This window comes from Tinamus guttatus, unplaced genomic scaffold, assembly GCF_059628265.1.
Source record: "Tinamus guttatus ecotype Peru unplaced genomic scaffold, ASM5962826v1 Tinamus_guttatus_pri_ptg000043l, whole genome shotgun sequence".
NCBI classification, from domain to species: domain Eukaryota; kingdom Metazoa; phylum Chordata; class Aves; order Tinamiformes; family Tinamidae; genus Tinamus; species Tinamus guttatus.
Genome location: NW_028288577.1, coordinates 491,407 through 510,736, shown reverse-complemented (window position 1 = coordinate 510,736; position 19,330 = coordinate 491,407). Strand labels below are relative to the sequence as shown.

General features: G+C 44.9%; 1 protein-coding gene across 1 annotated transcript; it reads right to left on the bottom strand.

Moving 5' to 3' along the window:
• Positions 1-918: 918 nt before the first annotated feature.
• HEATR6 (HEAT repeat containing 6) lies at positions 919-16,779 on the bottom strand. Its single transcript, XM_088535767.1, has 20 exons — positions 16,597-16,779; positions 15,972-16,079; positions 15,448-15,588; positions 14,389-14,504; positions 13,068-13,182; positions 12,599-12,700; positions 12,257-12,394; positions 10,905-11,185; positions 10,480-10,657; positions 9,258-9,464; positions 8,918-9,017; positions 8,335-8,687; positions 7,345-7,467; positions 6,863-6,949; positions 6,039-6,173; positions 4,730-4,852; positions 3,568-3,692; positions 2,781-2,877; positions 2,007-2,211; positions 919-1,527 (listed from the first exon to the last, which is right to left on the bottom strand). The coding sequence occupies exons 1-20, from the start codon at positions 16,777-16,779 to the stop codon at positions 977-979; spliced, it is 3,468 nt and encodes a 1,155-aa protein (XP_088391893.1). The 3' UTR covers positions 919-976.
• Positions 16,780-19,330: the final 2,551 nt, after the last annotated feature.

Genomic DNA, 19,330 nt, shown 5'->3' with positions numbered 1-19,330 from the left:
ACTCACAGTTGTTTCCAGTGCTGGAAAGGCAAAGCGGGGATGAGAGAACAACAGCAGAGGAATCAAGAACTGAGGACTCAAGAAAACGGGGATCCATCTGCCCCTGAAGAAGCCAGACAGGCCCGTTCCTGCTGCCAAGGAACCTGGACGCAGCCACGGAGGCGGCACAGAGGGCAAGACACTGTCCTTCCTCTCCCAGCCTTGGGGCCGGTCGCTGCTGTAGGCACACAGAAACGGGGGGAAAAGGGGAGACCGCAAAAATTTTGCATTTTGTAACGAGTCGAGGGATGCTGAAGTCTGTTGGGACACGGAGCCGAGGTTCCTGGTTCATGCCCAAAACCCCTTGGATGCTGCCTGGGCCCCCAGAGCCAGGCCTGGCCCGGGCCAGCAGCCTCCTGAGCAGGAGGACACGGGCACAGAGACAGGTTTGAGGAACACGCAGCGCTCAAGAGTGTCCACTTCCAGCTATTATTCAAATCTTTGCATCTTTTTATTGGAGGAATGTGTGACAACCTACACCGTGCTCAGAAAAACGAATACCAAATCCCTCGTTGTTGGCAAGCAGGTTTCCAGTATGGTAAAGGTAGACACCGTCAATTCTGCCAGACCTTTCCTTTACAAATGATTCTTAATATAGCAGCAATAGTAACAAAATGCTTTTAAATAAGGTCATAAAAGAGGCGGTTTGTATAAAATATATCATGAATGGAAAGGCTCTTTTTATCAAAGTCCTAACACTCTAAAAGTTTAGCTATCACTAAAACCCACTGAGAGCAATGTAGAAGTTCACTAAACAAATTAAAAAATGAAGTTTAAATGATATGTAAATCAGGAGTTATGAATGGCTTAAATAAATGGTTTAATACCAACAACAGGAAACTTCTCTTCTGGATACCCTGTGTAAATAAAAGCAGTGTATTTCTCCTCTGCTCAATCAGAAGCATAATTTATTGGTCACCAAAACAGGCGTTTCTTTCTAAGCCTTTGCTAGTTCAGTGGCATTGACATGGTTTGTCAAAATATCTTCCAGATAAGCAGACACTCTTACTCCAGCTTTGCCCTCCAGCTGTTTCTCTAGCCCACACAGATGCTCAATAGCTCCTTTCACTGCTCTCTCCCTCTCGCACAAGTCTGTGTGTGTTCCTCCTTCGCTTTCCTCAACTCCAGATTTCATGTACTGCAGGACATAGGATTTGATGGCATCCCCGTTTTCCGTGAGCGTTTCCGAAATGAAGCGCAGGTCTGTTCCCTTTGCCAGGCTCAGCAAGTGAATCAGAGCTTGGCAGATCTGCGTTCTGAGGCTAGCGCTGTACTTGAATTCCAGAAAGTCCTCCGTGTCCTCACTTTTCTGCAAGGCTACCACCAAGGCACTCCAGATCTCGCAGAACTGCTCGCTGGGTCCGTAACACTCCCTCTTGCTGGGGATGGAGAGGGCCATGGCCGATTTGATCCGGACTTTAAAATTCTTGCAGGACTTCACTACCGAGGACAGGGCACTATATGCTTGTGCGGTCCAAGGAGCCTCTCCTAAAACAAACAAAACCCAAAAGACTCAAACAAAATCCAACAAAATATACCAAGTCATAAATGTATCTCCTAAATATTTACTGAGCTTACATTACTGCATCTATGGTGATCTGATGAAAGAATCGTGGGTTATAAAAAGAGAAATTAGTTAAAACAGGTAATGTTCTGAAGTTTTGTAGAAGGAAAAGCAAGATGTTGCATTATTCAGAGCTATAATCCCATCCTCACACTCTTTTCTAACATGATACAGCCAAACTAATACAGTAGTTATGCCTGCATCGGCATTTGCAGGATCAGAGCCTATTTCACTGCTAACAGGAGTTGTTCTGAGGTCTGAGCAAGACATTTCTGGATGAAACAGCAAGATTTGACTCAGTTTGCTTGCTGTCTCCTCCCCCAACACACTCATAACAGAGACCTTCTTATCAAAACCACAACCTGCTGCGTAAATCCAAAGCCAGTGGGACAAGTCTACTCACCGAGTGGCAAGGCAGGGTTCTTGAACACATTCCCCAGGGCGTAACAAGCATTCCAACGCACTTTCATCGTGGCCTCGCTCCCAACGGTAGAAATAAGGGCCTGGATAGATTCTTCAATGGCTTCCCTAAATCTGGGGTTCGTTATATGGTACAGTTGAAGGAAATGCAGCAGATTCCCAAGGGCCCGGACCGCGTTGCTCTTCACCTGCAACACACACAGAATCATTCTGCCTCTGACTTGTTAGTGAAGCTTTTGTCAAGCCTGCTACGTAGTCATGCACAGAGTCAACAAAGAGCCCATCTCGACTCAGACTGGTTTCTTATCAGATTGTAACTTCCTAAATGCCAACAGAAAGATCATTCTCTGCAGATGGTCACCTGCTAGAAGGAGAAAAAAAAAAGGAAAGATAAAAAAGGCACCATGGAAAAGTGCAGGCAAGTGCCCTGCGGGTGACGAGCACGGGGGACACCGAGACCCGGCCCGGAGTGATGGGCCAAGCTGCAAAGGCACCGTGGGGCCATCGGCACCGTCTCCCCATGGCCAACTGCCACGGGACGGAGTGTGGCCAGCAGCAACGAGCACTGCCGTGCCAAAAGCACCGGCATCCATGTGCTTTACGGCACTGCGATAGGTTTTTTTGTGCACAGACACTTTGATTACTCAAATAAAATACAGAATACTCCAAAGCAAGTAACTGGTACCTTTTTTTTTTTTCCCCTTTAAAAAAACCAAGAATCACACTGTGATAAACGCCTCCATTCCCTCCGTCATACCTTGTCTCTGTCCTTGGATGCTTCAGTTGCTGACCGTAACATTTTCAGCAGGAGGAGATCAGAAAATTCCTCTTGAAAACTTTGTCCCATTGTTTCCCTAACAGAAAAATCATGTTGAAAAAGAGCTGCTGCTATAATCCATCCTCAAAGATGGGATACAATCCTTCTTTATAAGGGCATATGAACAACCTTCACTCTTGAAAAGGCTAATATGTAAGACAGACCTTACTACATGTGACCACTGTGCTTATTAATTTAAAACCAAGCTATCATTGCAAGAAAGCCTGTTAGCAACGCATTAAGTCTGTAATAAAAGACAGAGGGCAATGAATTGCTGAGAGGTAAAACAGAAAGAATATATGGTAACTATTTCTTCTGTTAAAGATGTAACAGTAGGTTGGACCTCCTTTAGTCCCTGGCTGAGGAAGTGTTAAATATTTATTAATCTTCTTCCACATAACACAGAAGCAACCAAGGAACAGGCAGTTACATAAAGTAACACATAAGAAGAAGAAAATTGAAAATAAACTTGGATTATAATCTTGAACTGAGGATTTGAAAACATAAGATCAAGCAGAATAGTCAAACTAAAGCCCAGATACGATATGAGACACTCAGAATAGTGCCCTACATCAGCAGATACATAGGCTGAAGAGTGCTTAGAAACAAGCATCCAGCTCACACACTTTGAACCACATTTCTTCCCCACCACAGGCATTTGGCTTTTCTGATACTGAGTAGATGGCACTAGAATAGTATGACTGACAGAGCAGGTCTGCTTACGCACATGTTGACGATCAGGGTGTCTGTAAGGTTGCCCAGGGACCAAGCTGCTTTGGCACGGACGTTTGGAGATTTGTCTTGCAGGGAATTCAGGATGGCATTTGCTGTGTCTGCCACAAACATCACATCCTATGGAAGCACAAACTGCTGCAAAGTTAGAAAAACCTTTCGAAACCCAGGTGATTTCTTCAGCAACATGCATGTCTCAGCCTTTCTAGCAAAAATAAAATCTGCACAGAGACCAGCTCTATTAACACATCCTTCTATTTTAGGCAACAACTTTTAATGTGTTTCTAGTGTTCTCAGTGCAGCTTTGTTTGATCTTTAATTAACAGTCTAAGCCTTCATGGTGGCCAAGTTCACCACTCTCTTGGGTAGCTGCTGCTGCAAGAGTTCAATGTATAATTTAATTTCGGTGATACTTTAGTTGCTTTGGATTTTAACATAATTACCTGGACTGCCAATCTCATACTCATCAAATCCCATTGTTAAGAAAGTTAATTGCTTCTCCAAAAATCCCTGTTGACCTGTCAGTCTAGTCTTCACTTCTACAGTATGTTGTATTTCATGTTCATTCACTTGCCTATGAAAAAGGGATCTTCTTTGAAAATATTTTGCAATAAAAATCTCAACTTCAGCTACTGTAAAACTTTACTGCAATAACCTCTCATTTAAGACCACACTGCAAAAACAATGCCTTCTATCTCAAACAAGCAAAGATCAAATTACACAGTAAGCAAAAAAACATTTTTCCACAGATAAGCTTGACTTCTTATTTTAAATAGAACTAAAGCCTTCCCATCAAAAACTTAACATCTACGGAATGGTGTACGGCTTTCCCTTTTTTTCCAACTCCACTTCATCTCTTGCAGATCCTTTATGCCAACCTTGCTTTCCCTTTCTCTCCGGAGAGCTGGGGAAGATCCTAATCTTTCTCCCTCTTACATGATACGTTGGGCTGTGCCGTGCTTCATCTCACATAGCAGAACTGCACTGGTTCTGCTCGACATACATGGCCAGAGCAGGGCTGGAGACAGCAAAGAAAACTTTACACACCAAAAGCAAAAAGGAAGGTCACTGCAGAGCAGAACTCATGTCCCACATCTTATGGTTCAGCAAATCCATTGTAAAATGGCACAGAAGGAGAAAAGTGGGCCAGCTCTGACCTGCCGAAGGCAAGAGAAGAGGATGTAGACTCCAAGGGCACGTGCGGCAGCAGCTTTCACCAGGGGGTTCTCGCTGTGGTTCAGGCCGAGCAGCAGGGTGATGCACAGCACCTGCTGGTCACTCTGCAAGGACAAGCACGCAGGGCAAGAGAGAGCAGCTGAAAAACCTCTGTCTCAGAGGAAATCCCCTGACAAACTGCCTGAAAGACCCTACTGCGTGGAATTTGTAGAAGCTACCATTCAAATCACAATCGTCTCTTAAAGTAAAGAGACTGGCATTTCAGGGTGCTAAACAGGAGAGAAAAGTGATCTTGTTGCTCTCTTAACGTTTTGATTTTCTTCGTGATCTTACCCATCATCCCAATGCAAAAGATAAATGGCTCTTCTGTAACAAAAGAGTGAACCAGCTATTTTTTCCTGTCCTACCTCACTAGGTACCTCACAGACCTACATGAAAACTGTTGAACTGTGACTGAGTCTCTCTTCCCTTCTCATAAATGAGGACAACAAGGCAGATTAAGTTCAAGTTGGCCAGTTTGCCAGTTTACTAATCCGCAACAAAAATGAACTGTGCCGCATCAGAACAAGGGTCAGAGTGGGCACTGACTTGACCCTGGCATGGTCATAAGCTGAAGAGGGTGCATGGGATCAAAGTACAGAGGGATGAAGTACATGCTGTGCTTGGAGAAGCCAGACGGAGAATTCCAGAGATACTGCTGTACTAGCAATTCTTGGGCAAATGAGTTCTGGCAGAATGCTCCCCATCAAGAAGGGCACAGTGACATAAAAGGAGCTGCACAATGCAGCGGTGACACACTGCCAAGGCTTTAATGTTTGAAAGCATATTTCATGTTGCAAAAGGAGAGTAAGGCCAACATATTTGTTTGCTTCTGCCAGGACAAACACTGAAGTTTAATGCTTTAGAGGCCAGACAAAAGGAAAAAAAACATGCATGTAAACTGGTGAACAACATCAGTCCACTACCTTTAGCCTAGTTGCCACCTCCAGCACTTAACCTGCAAAATAGCAACCCACCACCAGGTAAAGAAATTCTTGCCTTCCATCTCCAATGCACCATAGCCAAGGCTGAGTAGTCGTGGCAGGGCCAAACAGCTTCTGTGTTTCACTCAACGTTACATTTCCCAGTCTTCATAATACTTTTTACATTCTGAACAAGCTGAGACTATCGCAAGGCTTCCCTCACCCCCGTGCTACATAAATTTTAAAAGGCTCTACATTACTATAATCTGGTGAACAAAAGAACAAAATCTCAATAGGCAAAAAACGCCATAGAGGTGCCCCCTGTTACCTGCAGACTGCTGAAAGCTTCTGGTAAGATAGAGGAAAGGGCATCGCAGGCACTTGTCTGAAGAGTTGCGTGTTGTGAATTCTGAAGGGCACCAGGTAAAGGTCCATTTAACATCATTGTCCAGAAAGCAACAACCTACAGAGAAAAAACGAGTTTACTTGAATGCAACAACTATCTGTCACTGCTGAAACATGAAAATATTACCAACATGCCTACTACAATAGATCGTCTTTTTTTACAATCTTTAAAAGAGACTTATAGCAGGTGGAATAATCAAGCAAAGTGATTATTGCAACTGTTATAACCCTAAAATAATTACACGACATCCAGCTGTATAAATTATTTTTCAGCCCTTTTAGTACAGCTATAAAGTACTTGCTCATCGAGTTCAACGAAGCACAAAGCTCTCTGACATTTCCACACAGCTATTTCCACTGTGATAACTAGTAATGTAAGAAAGTGATGAAAGTAATGACAGACTGCAGTGGAGGCCTTGCTCGGGCTCAGCGGACAGCAGGAATATACCACAAACACACACACACCATTTAAAACAATAGCTGCCAACCTTGGCAGCTCGCTTTAGCAATATTATGGAAAAAAACACTTGAGAGGGAGGAAGGCAAGTCTGCCCTATGGTTTCATGCAGGAAGTCTGCAAGAAATGACACAAATCAGGCCCTACTCTAGCGCAGAGGACTGCCTTTCTGCAAGTACTTTATCTGTATCCACACCAGTAACTTTACAGGGAATTCAAGAAACGAAACTAGTGCATGAAGTTCAGGAAACAAAGTGAAGTGCAATCTCGGATGAAGCACATGCACTTACCACACTGACTGGCACTCTCTGATCAGGGGCAACAGCTGCATCAGGCTTGTACTGCTGTACTACACCCGTGCCCAGCTCCTCCAGAAGCTGCAAGGACATGAAAAGCAACTTGGATGATTCCAGTACATGAAACTATGACAATTTTTACCTAGAACTATACTTACTTACCTAGGGAACAAAAATAAAAGATTTAGAATTATTTGTGACTCTATTCTGTCCCTGTCAGAGAAGAGGGCTGGGGCAGATAGGGCAGCATAACAAACTGTCAGGCAGAGGGAATCAATTTGGCCTTTCCTTTGGGCGAGAGACCAGAGATTCTGCACCAGCTGACATTAAACTGGGGAAAGGCCAGTACTGAAGTCCTTGTGCTTCCCAAGCCTCCTGGTGACTCAGCAGAGCAACAAATCTCCATTACTTGCAGAGCACACCAATAGGTAAAACCAACTTGATAAAACGATACTGCTGTTCCCTCATGTTCGTACCTTGGCTCCATGAAGCTGAATAGATGGATCCATTTCTTCCATGCATTTGCAAGCCACTTCTCCAAGTTCTAGCAAATAGCTCTGAGCCATAGAAAAATAGCCCTTTACAAGGAGAGCCAACACCTAAACACAAATAAAAGAAACTCCACTCAGTATTTTTCCTTCTATTCAACCAAGCCACCCCAAACTCACAGACCTTGTTAAGAGGCACAGTGAACAAAAAGCAAACTCAGGTGTAACAGACAGACAGTGTAGCACAGCGTTGAGAATACTAGAGCTAACTAAAAACCTGCAGCAGAAGCATTATCAGGTAGCGACATGATGAATTATTTACAGCAAGTTACTGTCCCCTGTAGCTACAAAAAAAAAAACCTAAGCAAGAGTGGCTGGAAGAGCAATATATTCTATATCTCTTGTAATCCTGCTATCACGTTCCAAGAGCTGTATTTGACAGCCATCATTCCAGGAAAAGGGTGAGACTTTAAGGGATGTATACTAGGCATATTATGGGGCTACACAAAGAATAAAAAGGCCAAGTTTCAGCATTCACAGGTACTTCTTGAGCCATACCCCATACTTTGTTTGTGCATAGGTTCTTTGATTGCAAGGTTTCCTCACTTTTCTCTGAGGAAAAGTTTAATTTATATTCTGTATTAAGGAGTTTACATAGGGAAGACTCCCAGCATTCACCAGATACCAGCACACAACCAGGAAATATGTAGAAATAATAAAGGTAACAAAATTGCAGGCAGGTGAACTTGCTGCTCCAGGTTAAATGGATGGTTTTCCTGTGGAAACAGGCATGCAATCAAAATGTTACTGCTCTTTCAGTCACAACATATCAGATATGCTTCACCAGCAAATGCATTAGCCTAAATCTCACTGAAAAACCCAGGAGAACATGCGATTCATGACTGAGGCTCAGCTGACAGGAGGTCATTTGGTCTGGTACCAAGTTGTTCATTTTACAAACCAGTTGTCCCTCCCCACCTGTAAAGATTCCAGTCGAACGGGAGATGGTTCATAAACGCTCCCAGACGGAAAGTTAGCATCGCTGTCGGAACAGGGATCCTCTCGGCGCAGGACGATGATGGAAATGCAGAGGCGGATAAGCCAGCATGGCTCTGGAGGCATATTCCCCGCGTTATCCGGAGGCTCCCCTTCCGAAGGGAGGGTTTTCCTCCACTGCTCTGAAGAATTAAAACGATGAGGGGTTCCAGTCCCACTATTATTTAGTCCTGAAGAACTTGGCTGTTGCAAAAGTAGCTGTACTTCTGGTAGAGGTGCTTGTATGGAAACTATGGCTCCTAATAACGTGAGGCTAGAAACTCTGACATTAACATCTGCAATAGCAGTGAAAAGGGAAGGGAAAAACAGTCTATTAGCATCTCACTAATCAGCACTCTTCTTCAGAAGTTTTCAAACAGGAAAGATCTTAACACAATTTGACAGTGATAGACCCATTTATATATTTACCAAGCACAAGAAAAGAAACCCACAAGTATTGCACAACAGCCAATGTCAAATTAGGGTATAACATCTACACCAGTATCCAGACAAACAGAATGCAAACCTTTATGACAAATGTATGGCTTTATCTGGTTCCAAACTCTTGTCAGCAGACCAGGCTTTAAACGGTTGTATGGCGCATTTGAAACCAAATTTGCAAGGCACTGAAACACACAAAAGAACATACATGGAAAGGTGTTTACAATGTCAGCTTGGCCTCTAACAGATTTGTTTTCACATCTGCAACTCAGGTCATTTAGACAGCAAATTATCTGAGGGCACCTGAAAACAAGTGACCCAGCTACCTGCTTTTAGAAAACTGGTTACAAGCTTGTCTTCTAGAAAAAAAGTATTCTACTGCTGTGACCCAGTAAAAACACCAAGCAGGGTAACGTGGTAATTACCTTGATTATTTGTGTCAGAGTTTGAGAGGAGGATTCTGCTACCAGGGCTAGCAGCAGGCAACGGTGCAATTCTCGGATGCTAGAGGCAATAGTTACAGAGAAGGGAGTAAAAGCCCTCTTGTGATCATTAGCATCCTCAGCAACAGAGAGAAACTGCTTAGAACCTTCCAGTATGGCCGAGAGAACTTGAAGGGAACAGGCACGTGTCTGAAATGATTAAGGAGAAAAAAAAAGTTATTACAAATAAGAGAAAATCCTCAACTTCTCTTTTACATACTTGCTTCAGTTTAATCTGAGGCCATTACGCCACACCTTTCTTTGCTTAGAAAAATACTTCCTGAGTAAGGACTGGAGAATTTCCTCACATCGTTTTTCATCAAAGCTGAGTTCCAAGACAACTCTTTACAACACAAGAGATCTCATCATTGCTTCTCCCAAAGCAGTTTAGTTACAGCACTCCAGATAAACTAAATTTTTAGAAAAACTTCATTGGAACGACTTGACATTTTGCCCTTTTCCAAGTTGTCCTCTTTTATTAGCCAGGAAAGAATTTCTGAGAATCCAATATTTTGGCTATGCTTCCTCGAATTCTCATCTCAACCATGTGATGCAAACCATATTTTTACTATGCAGGACAACTTTGGAACCCTTTTTATTAGTACCAACTGACATTTCTGTTCTCCTCCTCAGTAATTCTAACAAAGATAAAATGTTAAAGGAGAAATCACTACTTCCATTAGCCTTTGGGAATTGGCTTTTAAGGGAGAAGGTGAAAATTTCAATTTAATTACCTTATTTGCTTCTAGTGCATAACAATTGACTGCATGTTCATCCTGGCGACGCTGGCTGAAACATATTTCTATAGCATTTGAACTTTCTTTGCTAAAGCTCCTTCATTTCTTAACTTGCTGGAAATCATAATCTGAACAACCATGTGATAACATGAAAAATTTCCTCTTCTGTCCCTCTTAACATCTCCTTTGAGGTGATGGAGGAGTTTAAAATTTATGAGTCTCCAACAATCATTTCTCGTAACTTTAGATAGCATATAGCCAATCCTTTGTTTCCTTAAACAATATATAGTCTTTCATTTTTTGTGGTACAGTAACAAAGGCAACACAAATTCAGGAGCCAAAGTACTCTGTTTTCTGAAGGTCAGAGAATCAAAGCTTAAAGATTAATACTTGAGAAATACATTTTCAGTTCTACAGAAATACCTCACCTTTGGAGAGGGGTCCTTTAATGCAATAGTCATCAAAGACACCGACTGGGGGCTGCCAATACCAGGCCCATCAGGAACAAATGCTGACCAGTAGCCATAAAGAATTCTTTTTTCTATTGACTTTATAGCTGAGAGGAAACAGGTTAGAGCCCCCTGACGAACTTTGGCTTGATAAGATCTTAAAAACAAAAATAAAAAGACTAATGAAATAGCATCAGAGAAAAGTAATGGACTGAGCCTCCTTCATTTATGTTAATAGCTAGCTGGAAGAAGCATACAGAAGCATAAGGAGTTCTACACATATGTAAAACTGGTGCCAGATCTATAAAAACAAAAGTATCATTGGACGTGATAAGTTTAAGTTGAAATTGTTAGCAACAAAAATATTGTTTGCTATCATGCTTTATGTTTACATAAACATTTACCTTGTTTTGCTTTGAATTCCACCTTCAGCATCAGAATATTCCGACTCACTGCTGCTGATTCTTTTCCAATTATTGTAATGTGAAGATAAATGATCCTTTTCAGCAGGCCTGTGTGCAACATCTAATGTATGACTCCGAGGATTGGAACATGGACTCTTCTGCACATCCCCCACATGTAATTTCAGCATGTCTGTTTCATTCCCTGTAGCAGCCAAATCTTCTTTTGTGTCTTCCCCAGACTCTTCCTTCTTTTGTTTCCCTTTGGACTTTTTCCTCCGGTTCTATTTTAAGAAGAAAAATAAATTTTTAAAATCTTTTGGAATAAAACCTAGAAAGATGCTTAAGCATTTTACAGTTGTAAGTTTCTTTACTAAGGAGAAAAGGTGTCATCTGAAAATAAAATTGTTAATGCAGAAAAAAAAAGGTGAGTGTAATACAATAAATCATGCCTTTGATGAAGTTCATCAAGTCACAGTTTCATACATTCTAGTTGCTGAGTCATTTTTAAATAAGATTTAGTTTACCAAAGAATTATCACAGCTATTTATCATCCTCTATGCAACAACATTGCACATACAATATCCTGTGCAATAATACACACATAAACAGTCACGTGCCATTAGCATATGACAGCCTGCAAACTCTGCTTGTTAATAATAATGCTAACTTTAGCTCTAGTCTTTGTTCTTCAGTAAATCATAAGATTTCAAACAATTTTTTTCTTTAAAATCTTCACCTAAAACAGAGAGGAACAGCAAATGTTCTTGTAGTTCTTCTGGATTTACAGTATGTATTTAGCATCCAGAAAGCAAAAAGTAAATAGCATGACTGTGCAACTTTACTTTTGTCTAATGTTTTTCAGATAATCTGTAATCCAAAATGCTTTAACAAGGTTAAATAATAACCTGTAGAGGGATTAAGCAGAGCAGATCAGGGAGGAGGAAAAAAAAATGCAGTCTCTAGATGAACTTGACTTCCCTATGAAAGAAATCAAATAACTGGGCAAGTGTTAGGGGAGAAAGAATGCAATTTATAAAATGAAAAGCTCTGACTAGTCTGCTAGCAGTCCCACGTCTGCAGGCCAAGAATTCTTGGCTACAGATGAATAACTGATGCACACAGAGCAAGGAAAAACAATCTTTGCAGAGCCATTTGTTTTAGTCATCCAAGTTTACACAGCAATTTTATTCCATGTAGAGATTTATAATCAATATCTTTAAAGTAAAGACCTGAAATGTATCACGTGCTCAGAACACAAAGACACTAGTATCGTGTCAGGTAGCACACTAGCACAACAAATACACATACGCACACCATCTGCATGCAATAAAAGCAACATATTTTCAGGTTACCCCTGTTTGCTTAAAGGCAGCCAACTCGGATTGCTCCTGTTTGACAGGCGACCTTTTATCGTACTGAGGCAACGGAGCTGGGTACAAGGCGGGAGGCATTTCTATGCTCAGTCCTGGCAGTCCATGGAACATACATTTCTAGAACAGCAACAAAACAATGTTAGCATCCCTCTTGGTGTACGTTTGGTCAGGTGTTTATCAGTTTTCAGTATGGCTTGTGATGCTTACGGGTTTTTGTGCGGCCTCTCCCCAGGCTATGTAACATCTATGTAACAGCTTTGCAAAATCTTAAATTCAACCACCTCTCCCTGCCTCTTTCTGAAAATGGATTTGAATACTCACCTTTAACACCGCAAGAAGGGATCCAAGTTGGTCAGTTTGCATTAGCTTCATCTTCCCACCATTTAGAAGTGACTGGATACCTTTCAGTGCATTTTGCAGCAACTGAGAACAAAAACACAGAATTACTTATTTTCCCTTTCCAGAACACCGAAGGTTTGCATCTTTAGGTGACCATCTAAGCAGTTCTGGTTTTGCTTAACATAAATACTGAGACAGTCACTTAGGCTATCTGGTTGAAAAACAAGAAAAGGTTTGGATATTTGAGCAGAGTGCCAGTTAACAATATTCCAAGTTGTAAGTATAGTACATCTTCTATAGTACATACACTTCTGCCAAAGAGGAAATATTTGATTATAGTACAGTTAGCTTTTGAATTCCAAATTGCACAGTGACTTGAATGCTTTATTAGCAGTTCTATGAGCAGCACAGAACTAATCGGAGCATTCTGGACCATTAAACACCCACTTACCATGCAAAACGTGATATCATCCATGTCAGGGGTTTTCAAAGACTGCAGAATACTTAGGAAAGTTTGAAAACAGACACTTCTGTAAGACTCGTCCAAATATGGCTGTCCAGGTACACTAAAACAAAAGCAGGAGGAGACAAATTATATTTTTTTCAGTCCATCACACAGCTTTATAAAATTACACTAACTCAAATCCAAGCACTCCTCCAGAGAGGAGAGCACACACTCAGAAGCAAGGATGGTTTTTAGATAGGGATAAACTCGATCGCTGTAAAGAACAAAAGAAAACATTCTGCACCCAGAGCCAGGACAATCATAGCATGCCGTAATCTACTCTACTTCTGCTGCCACCTTCTCAATTACAATAAATCTCCACACTTAGCTCAGCAAGCTGTCATGTCTATAAGAGATGATGTTTTTCATCCCACACTTCCCATACAGCCAACCTCTAAATGACAGGATCTGAAAATCTTCTAAAAAATATTCTTGCAGTAAAATATTAATGTAGTAAGAGTCATATTACATTCCTACATATGAAACAAAAGCCCTAAGAACTGAAACACAGAACTCACTGAGCACGCTTCTGTAACTCAGTGGTTAATGACTTAGAGCCTGGCACCCAACAGGCATTTTGTGTGCACATGGCATCTCATTTACAGTAGAGGCATAGTTATTCCTTTGGGAAAGAACTAAGAAAACAGCTAAAGATGCTGCCAAATTACCAAAAGATGCTATCAAATTTGCATTATGCAGTTAAACTGCATAATGCAAAACGCGGCATTTTAAAAGGATCCTGAATGACTTTCGCCCCTTCCCTAGTTTCTGTGAAGTCTGGCCAGTTTTAATGAAACATTTTAATATCCTCTTGTCTAACTGCATGAGGGCAATTGCATCACTATAATCCTTGCTACCTTAAGTACCCATTTTTTATGAGCTGGCCATTGTTGCAATGGCCTTATATTAATTAAACGAATTTCTCTGTAATGGATTCCTAAGCATCTGGTGCCATCACGTTTAATTATCTCAAGCCATCAGTGCACGTTTGATAATACACACAAGACAACTCTAATACCGCAAGTGATTTCCGTGAAATTAGAATCACAGAATAGTCGAGGTTGGAAGGGACCTCTGGGACAATAGCTTGGAGCACTAAAATTTCAGATTTCACATGTATGCACATACAGCTTACAGGTCCTGCATTCACAGTGTTTGGCATAAACTGAGGAGGGTAGCTGGCCACCCTGTGGAATGGCATCTCCTGAAGCATCCGTCCATCCGTCCATGCATCCATCCATCCACGCCCTGCAGGATGGTTACCCACCTGAGGCACAGGTTTGCCATGCTGCGCACCGCTGCCCTCCTGAGCTCCACGTCGGGCTGAGCGCAGTCACTGTACTGGAGCAGAAGTCCAGCCTTGCCCAGCAAGTCTGGGAGGTACTGAAACAAACCATCAAAAGCCATTACAGGTCAGCCCTCCCCCTTCAGCCTGCTGATCCTTCCTCACACCTGTGCTAAACAGAAAATATCTGACAGCTGTGAATTCACATGTCATACAGAGATTATGTGACTAATGTGACAATATTCACTTGCAAATTTTTCTTATTTGGTATCAAAGAATCATCTGTCATGACTATAGTTGAGACTGAGTCATAACTTATGCTTTCTCCTCAGCCACACAGCTACACCAGTAGCAACAACTGCATCCAACTGCTGCAGTTATACACCCCCATCACCACCTCGTGCTTCAGCCAAACCACAGAAAACTTCTCTGCAGGCTGCCCAGGCTTGGGGATTGCTCGGGGATTCCACCCATCACAAGTGATCATTTAGCAGCAACAAGGGGCTTCCTCCATCCTTCAGGACTGAAACCTGACAACCTCCTCTCTGAAACAGCCTTGAGTCCACCGCACACTAAAGACTTTATCTGGTATAGGACAAATTTCAAGATCCTGGAGAACCAGACACTGCAGACTCTTGAGTAATGTGCAGACTACAAAGCCCTGCTTTCTTCCTGGTACAGACACACAGACACACCAGGCTGCTTAGTACCCAGACCCAACGTGCCCTTCCCCTAGCACAGCTCCTCGGTTCACAGCAGGCACTAGGTGGTCCCTACAACTGCACCTTGCTGGTATAGACATATTTGGCATGGGAATAATGTCCATTATACAGTGGTTATTATAATACATGCCTAACTCACCTGAAATTTAACTTTTTTCCCAAATGCCAGGCACCACTTAAAGAGGATCTAATCTTTAGATAAAGAGATGGTGGTTCAGGAATGTGATACACTTTCTACTCTGTCTTTTAGAAGAAAAGGAAATACAGAGAGCAATGGCTGCAAGTTTTACTGATTACTTTCTCTTGTTCATAAACCCACCTTCTGGCATTTAGGTCCATTATTGTAAACAAGAGCTGCTAAGGCTTGCAGAATTTCAACATGCGTCCAAGAGCTGCATTGCTTAAGAGCAGAGATGGAGTAGGAGAGAAGAAAATTCAAATTCTGCTCGTCAACTATCACCTGTGACGAGAAAAAAAGGAGTGTGGTCAAGAAAAGAGCATCATCACATACTGCCGAAGTCAATATATCTGCCTCTTAGTGGTTACTGACTCAGGCGACCTCACTGTTAAATTACACATCATCATAGAAGCAGCCCACATTTAAGAAATTGATAAATCACCAGAAGCATCTTCTAACCAAGAGCATTTCTCCTGGTGCTTCATTCCTGATCGGAAGCTGTTGCTATATGAGAAACCCCTCGACCACGCTGCAGTCACAGATCAGAACATATGATGCTAAATGCTAAAGCAGAAACTGGGGTGACTCCCCACACAGGGCTGCTCCATGGCCTCACGAGACAGGGAGCAGTGGGGAAAGGAGGAGCACAGCCAAACCTTCCATACCTGAAACCTGTTAAGGAGGTGATGGATAAGCTGAGAGACTTTGCTGACGAGATGTTCCTGATCAAAACTAACCAGCTGGCAGGCCTGGACGAGCAAAGCACAAACATCCTGGAAAACAAAGTCCCGAGCTATTACTTAGAGATAACGAAGCTAAATGGAAACCATGTCACCAGGCAGGAATCTGACCACGCATCCCGACCCCAGCGCAGGTAACACGGGCATCCATACAGATCGGTAACATATGGAAAGGAATGAAGCTGCAGGGCATGAGCTTCCCCTCGCACATCCACACACGTCCATCCAGCAACAAGCAGGCGATGACACATGTTCAAACTGCAGCAGTGCCGCTCAAGGAGCACCACGGAAATACCAGGAGAAGGGGGAAGAACGGGGGGGGGGGAAAGGGGAGGAAATGAAAAAGAAGGGGGGGACAGGGAAGAGAGAAAGGGGGTGTAGGGGGGGAAGCAGGCCCGACAGCACCGGGTGCGCTGCAACAGCGGAGCTGCGGCCTCCGCGCCCCGCTCCGCGCTGCAACAGCAGAGGCCGAGCCCCGCAGTGCGGCCTCCGAGCCCCGCTCCGCGCTGCGGCCTCCGCGCCCCGCTCCGCCTCGCCCCGCGCGCGGTACCTGCGCGCTGGGCCCCGCGGGCGCCGCCGGCCCGCAGCTCTCCGAGATGAGCTGGTCGAAGAGCAGGTGGAGCTCGGCGCGGCGGGCGCCGGGCCGCGGCCGCAGGGCGCCCAGGCGCGACAGGTAGTGGCGGAAGGAGCCGCCCGCGCCCGCCTCGGGCTGCGGCACCGCCACCGCCGCCATCTTGCGCCCTCCCGGCAGCGGCGCCATGGCAACGCGCGGCGCTTCCGGGGCAGGCGCGAGGCGGCCGGCAGGGCCAAGGCCCGCCCGGGCCGCGTCCCCCGCGCCGCCCTGAAACGGCGGTAAAAAGTACAAGGGGACGAGCGAGAAGGGGGGACCGAGGGCGAGAATCGCCCCTGGCCTAGAGAGGGGGAGCCGCGAGGGGCGCCGGGGCTCCGCGCCGGGCCGCGGGGGTGGCGCGCGGGCCTGGCCGCGGCCCTGCGGTAGGTGGCAGCAGCCGCCGTCGCGGGGCCTGGCCCGGCCCTGCTGCCGCTCCTGGGGACACCGGCCTCTGGCGGCCGCGGGGCTGCGCCAACAGCCGCAGCAAACGGTGTGTGCAGAGGGGCGGCGTGGGGCTGGCGGGCGCCAACAGGCTGCCCCGGCACCCGCCGCTGCCCTTTCCCGGCCCTGTTCTGCTCCTCGGCTTGAGGGACTTGCGCTGGGAAGAGGAACCTGCTCATCGCAGGGACGCGATGTTCAGGAGGTGCAGGGCAGCCCTGGAGTAACCTCTCACTGATGGGCAGTATCGGCTGCACTTACCGCCTCTTCAGGTGCGCAGGGAGGCAGCACGAGCGGCCTCCTCCCGCACGGCAAGGCCCGGGCCCAGCTGCAGGGACCGCCAGCTCGCCCCACGTTACCCTCCTTCCATCCCCTCTACAACCGGGCACCTCCAGCAAGAAAAACACGTGCAGAGCCACCAGCACCGTTGCTGCGGCTTTCTTCTTTGCACGGGGCTGTTACTGCCAATTACCCTCCCTCTTGCACTTACCGTTCTACTTATTCTTTGTTGCTTTTCTCCGAAGATCAGCAGCAGGGATACAAGGTGCTAGGCACAGCAAAACACATCGCAAAGAGACGGCCTCGAAAGGCAGCCTATGCTAATATTGAACTAGGAGAGTTTTAGGGAGCTTTCTTCCTTCGCAGTCTGGCTGTTGCATTAGGGAGAGATCTGCCTGAGATCCTATAAATGCACCAGGAGGCAGAGTGAAGAGGAGGAGCCGGCGCCGCGCCGGGGCCCGGACCGCAGCCGACATCCACGACCTGCACCGGCGCTGGTGGCTCTGCAGGGATTTGCCGCATCCGGGACCCGGCTCAGGCCAAGCTGCTTTGTTTTGGAAATTCCAAACTGGGAATTTCAGCTTTGGCTTCCTAGCTTCTCTGCCTAACATGAATTTCTACCAAACCCACAGTCAGAAACTTTTTGTTGTTGTTGTTTTGCCTTTTTTCACCATTTTATTTTATGATTGATTATTTTTAAAACTTCTTGATGTATACTTTAAGCCCTTACTTATTGTCCTCCTCTTTTTTTTAAATGGCGCTGAAATTTGCCTTTCAACAGCACTCCCCACTTCCATAAGGCGGTAATAAATCTCTTGACACAAGACTGAAACCACTGCATGGATTTATAAAGAACTAGCCCGAAATCTGGGTAAAGAGCCCGAGCCAGATGGGTTTAGGGGGTAACTCCACTGTTACACCAAGACACATTTTACCACTGCTTGGTAATCTCCATGTTTACTCACCTCCCCAAAAACCCCAAACCAGAGCCCATGTTGCACAGTATCCAGTAGTGGCCACAAGGGAAAACAGCACAAGTTTGCCACAATTAAACATGCCCAGCTATTATCAGGCAAATACATCTGGTTTAGCTGCACAGGGAGACTTCAAAGGACGTAGAAGTCATTAGATTCGCATTTCAAAGAAAAAAGCAAGCAGCTGGTTTGGGCCATCTGGAAGGGGACATAAAATGGTCTCTTTCTTCTCCAGTCAATCTATGAAATTTTCATTAATTGTAGGAACATCTTGAGCATTAACCAACATAACATTGTTAAAAATGTAAGTGTTAATAAATCATCAAAACTCATACCTTAGGAAAACAAGACAGCTACAGGCTGGTGAGTTCTTTGCTCACCTAGATTACAGGGTGCCATAATTAAAATTGTAGGTTGGTGTTTTCAAAGCAATTTGAATTAGTGGAAATTGGATTCCTGAAGACTTTTGATAGTCCCAGGGGAGATAATGGAGAAGACGGTTCCCCCACCTGCAGAGGAATCTCCTTTTCTGTTAGATTGCAGGAGCCACATTTGGTTGGAACGCACGCGCGGTGCTGCCTGCAGGGCTTGGACGTGGGTCTTGTGCCAGCCACCACACTGCAGCTCTGCTGGGCTCCCTCAGGAGATCCTGCCCCCGTGCCAGGCAGATATTTGATTCCCGGGATATTCCGAGAGGGAGGTTTAGCGAGCTGCCCTGCCCGGGTTGTGCTGGATACGCAGCAGCCTCCCGCGGTGCCTTGCGGCTCTGTTTTCCCAAGCTGCGGGCCCTGGCTCATGGGACACTCCGCTGGCTCCACGCTTGTTTTCCACTGAAGGACAGATACTTGGAATACTTTCCTAATCTCATTTTCCCATATAAGCAGCTGCTGGAGCTGTGAGCGGTGTCTGTGGGGGAGGCCGTGCGTGGGACGGCGCGAGCGGGGAGCACCCCGGCCTCACGAGCACGGCCGTTCCCAGCGCTG

What these genes read in the sequence shown, in the direction of transcription:
- HEATR6 (XM_088535767.1), bottom strand. Translation starts at nt 16,779, where the DNA reads ATGGCGGCGGTGGCGGTGCCGCAGCCCGAGGCGGGCGCGGGCGGCTCC. An exon ending in TAAAGGACCCCTCTCCAAAG is followed by an intron (nt 9,465 to 10,479) that starts GTGAGGTATTTC and finishes TAATCATTTCAG; the next exon opens with ACACGTGCCTGTTCCCTTCA. An exon ending in AGAGAGTGCCAGTCAGTGTG is followed by an intron (nt 6,174 to 6,862) that starts GTAAGTGCATGT and finishes TTTTCTCTGTAG; the next exon opens with GTTGTTGCTTTCTGGACAAT.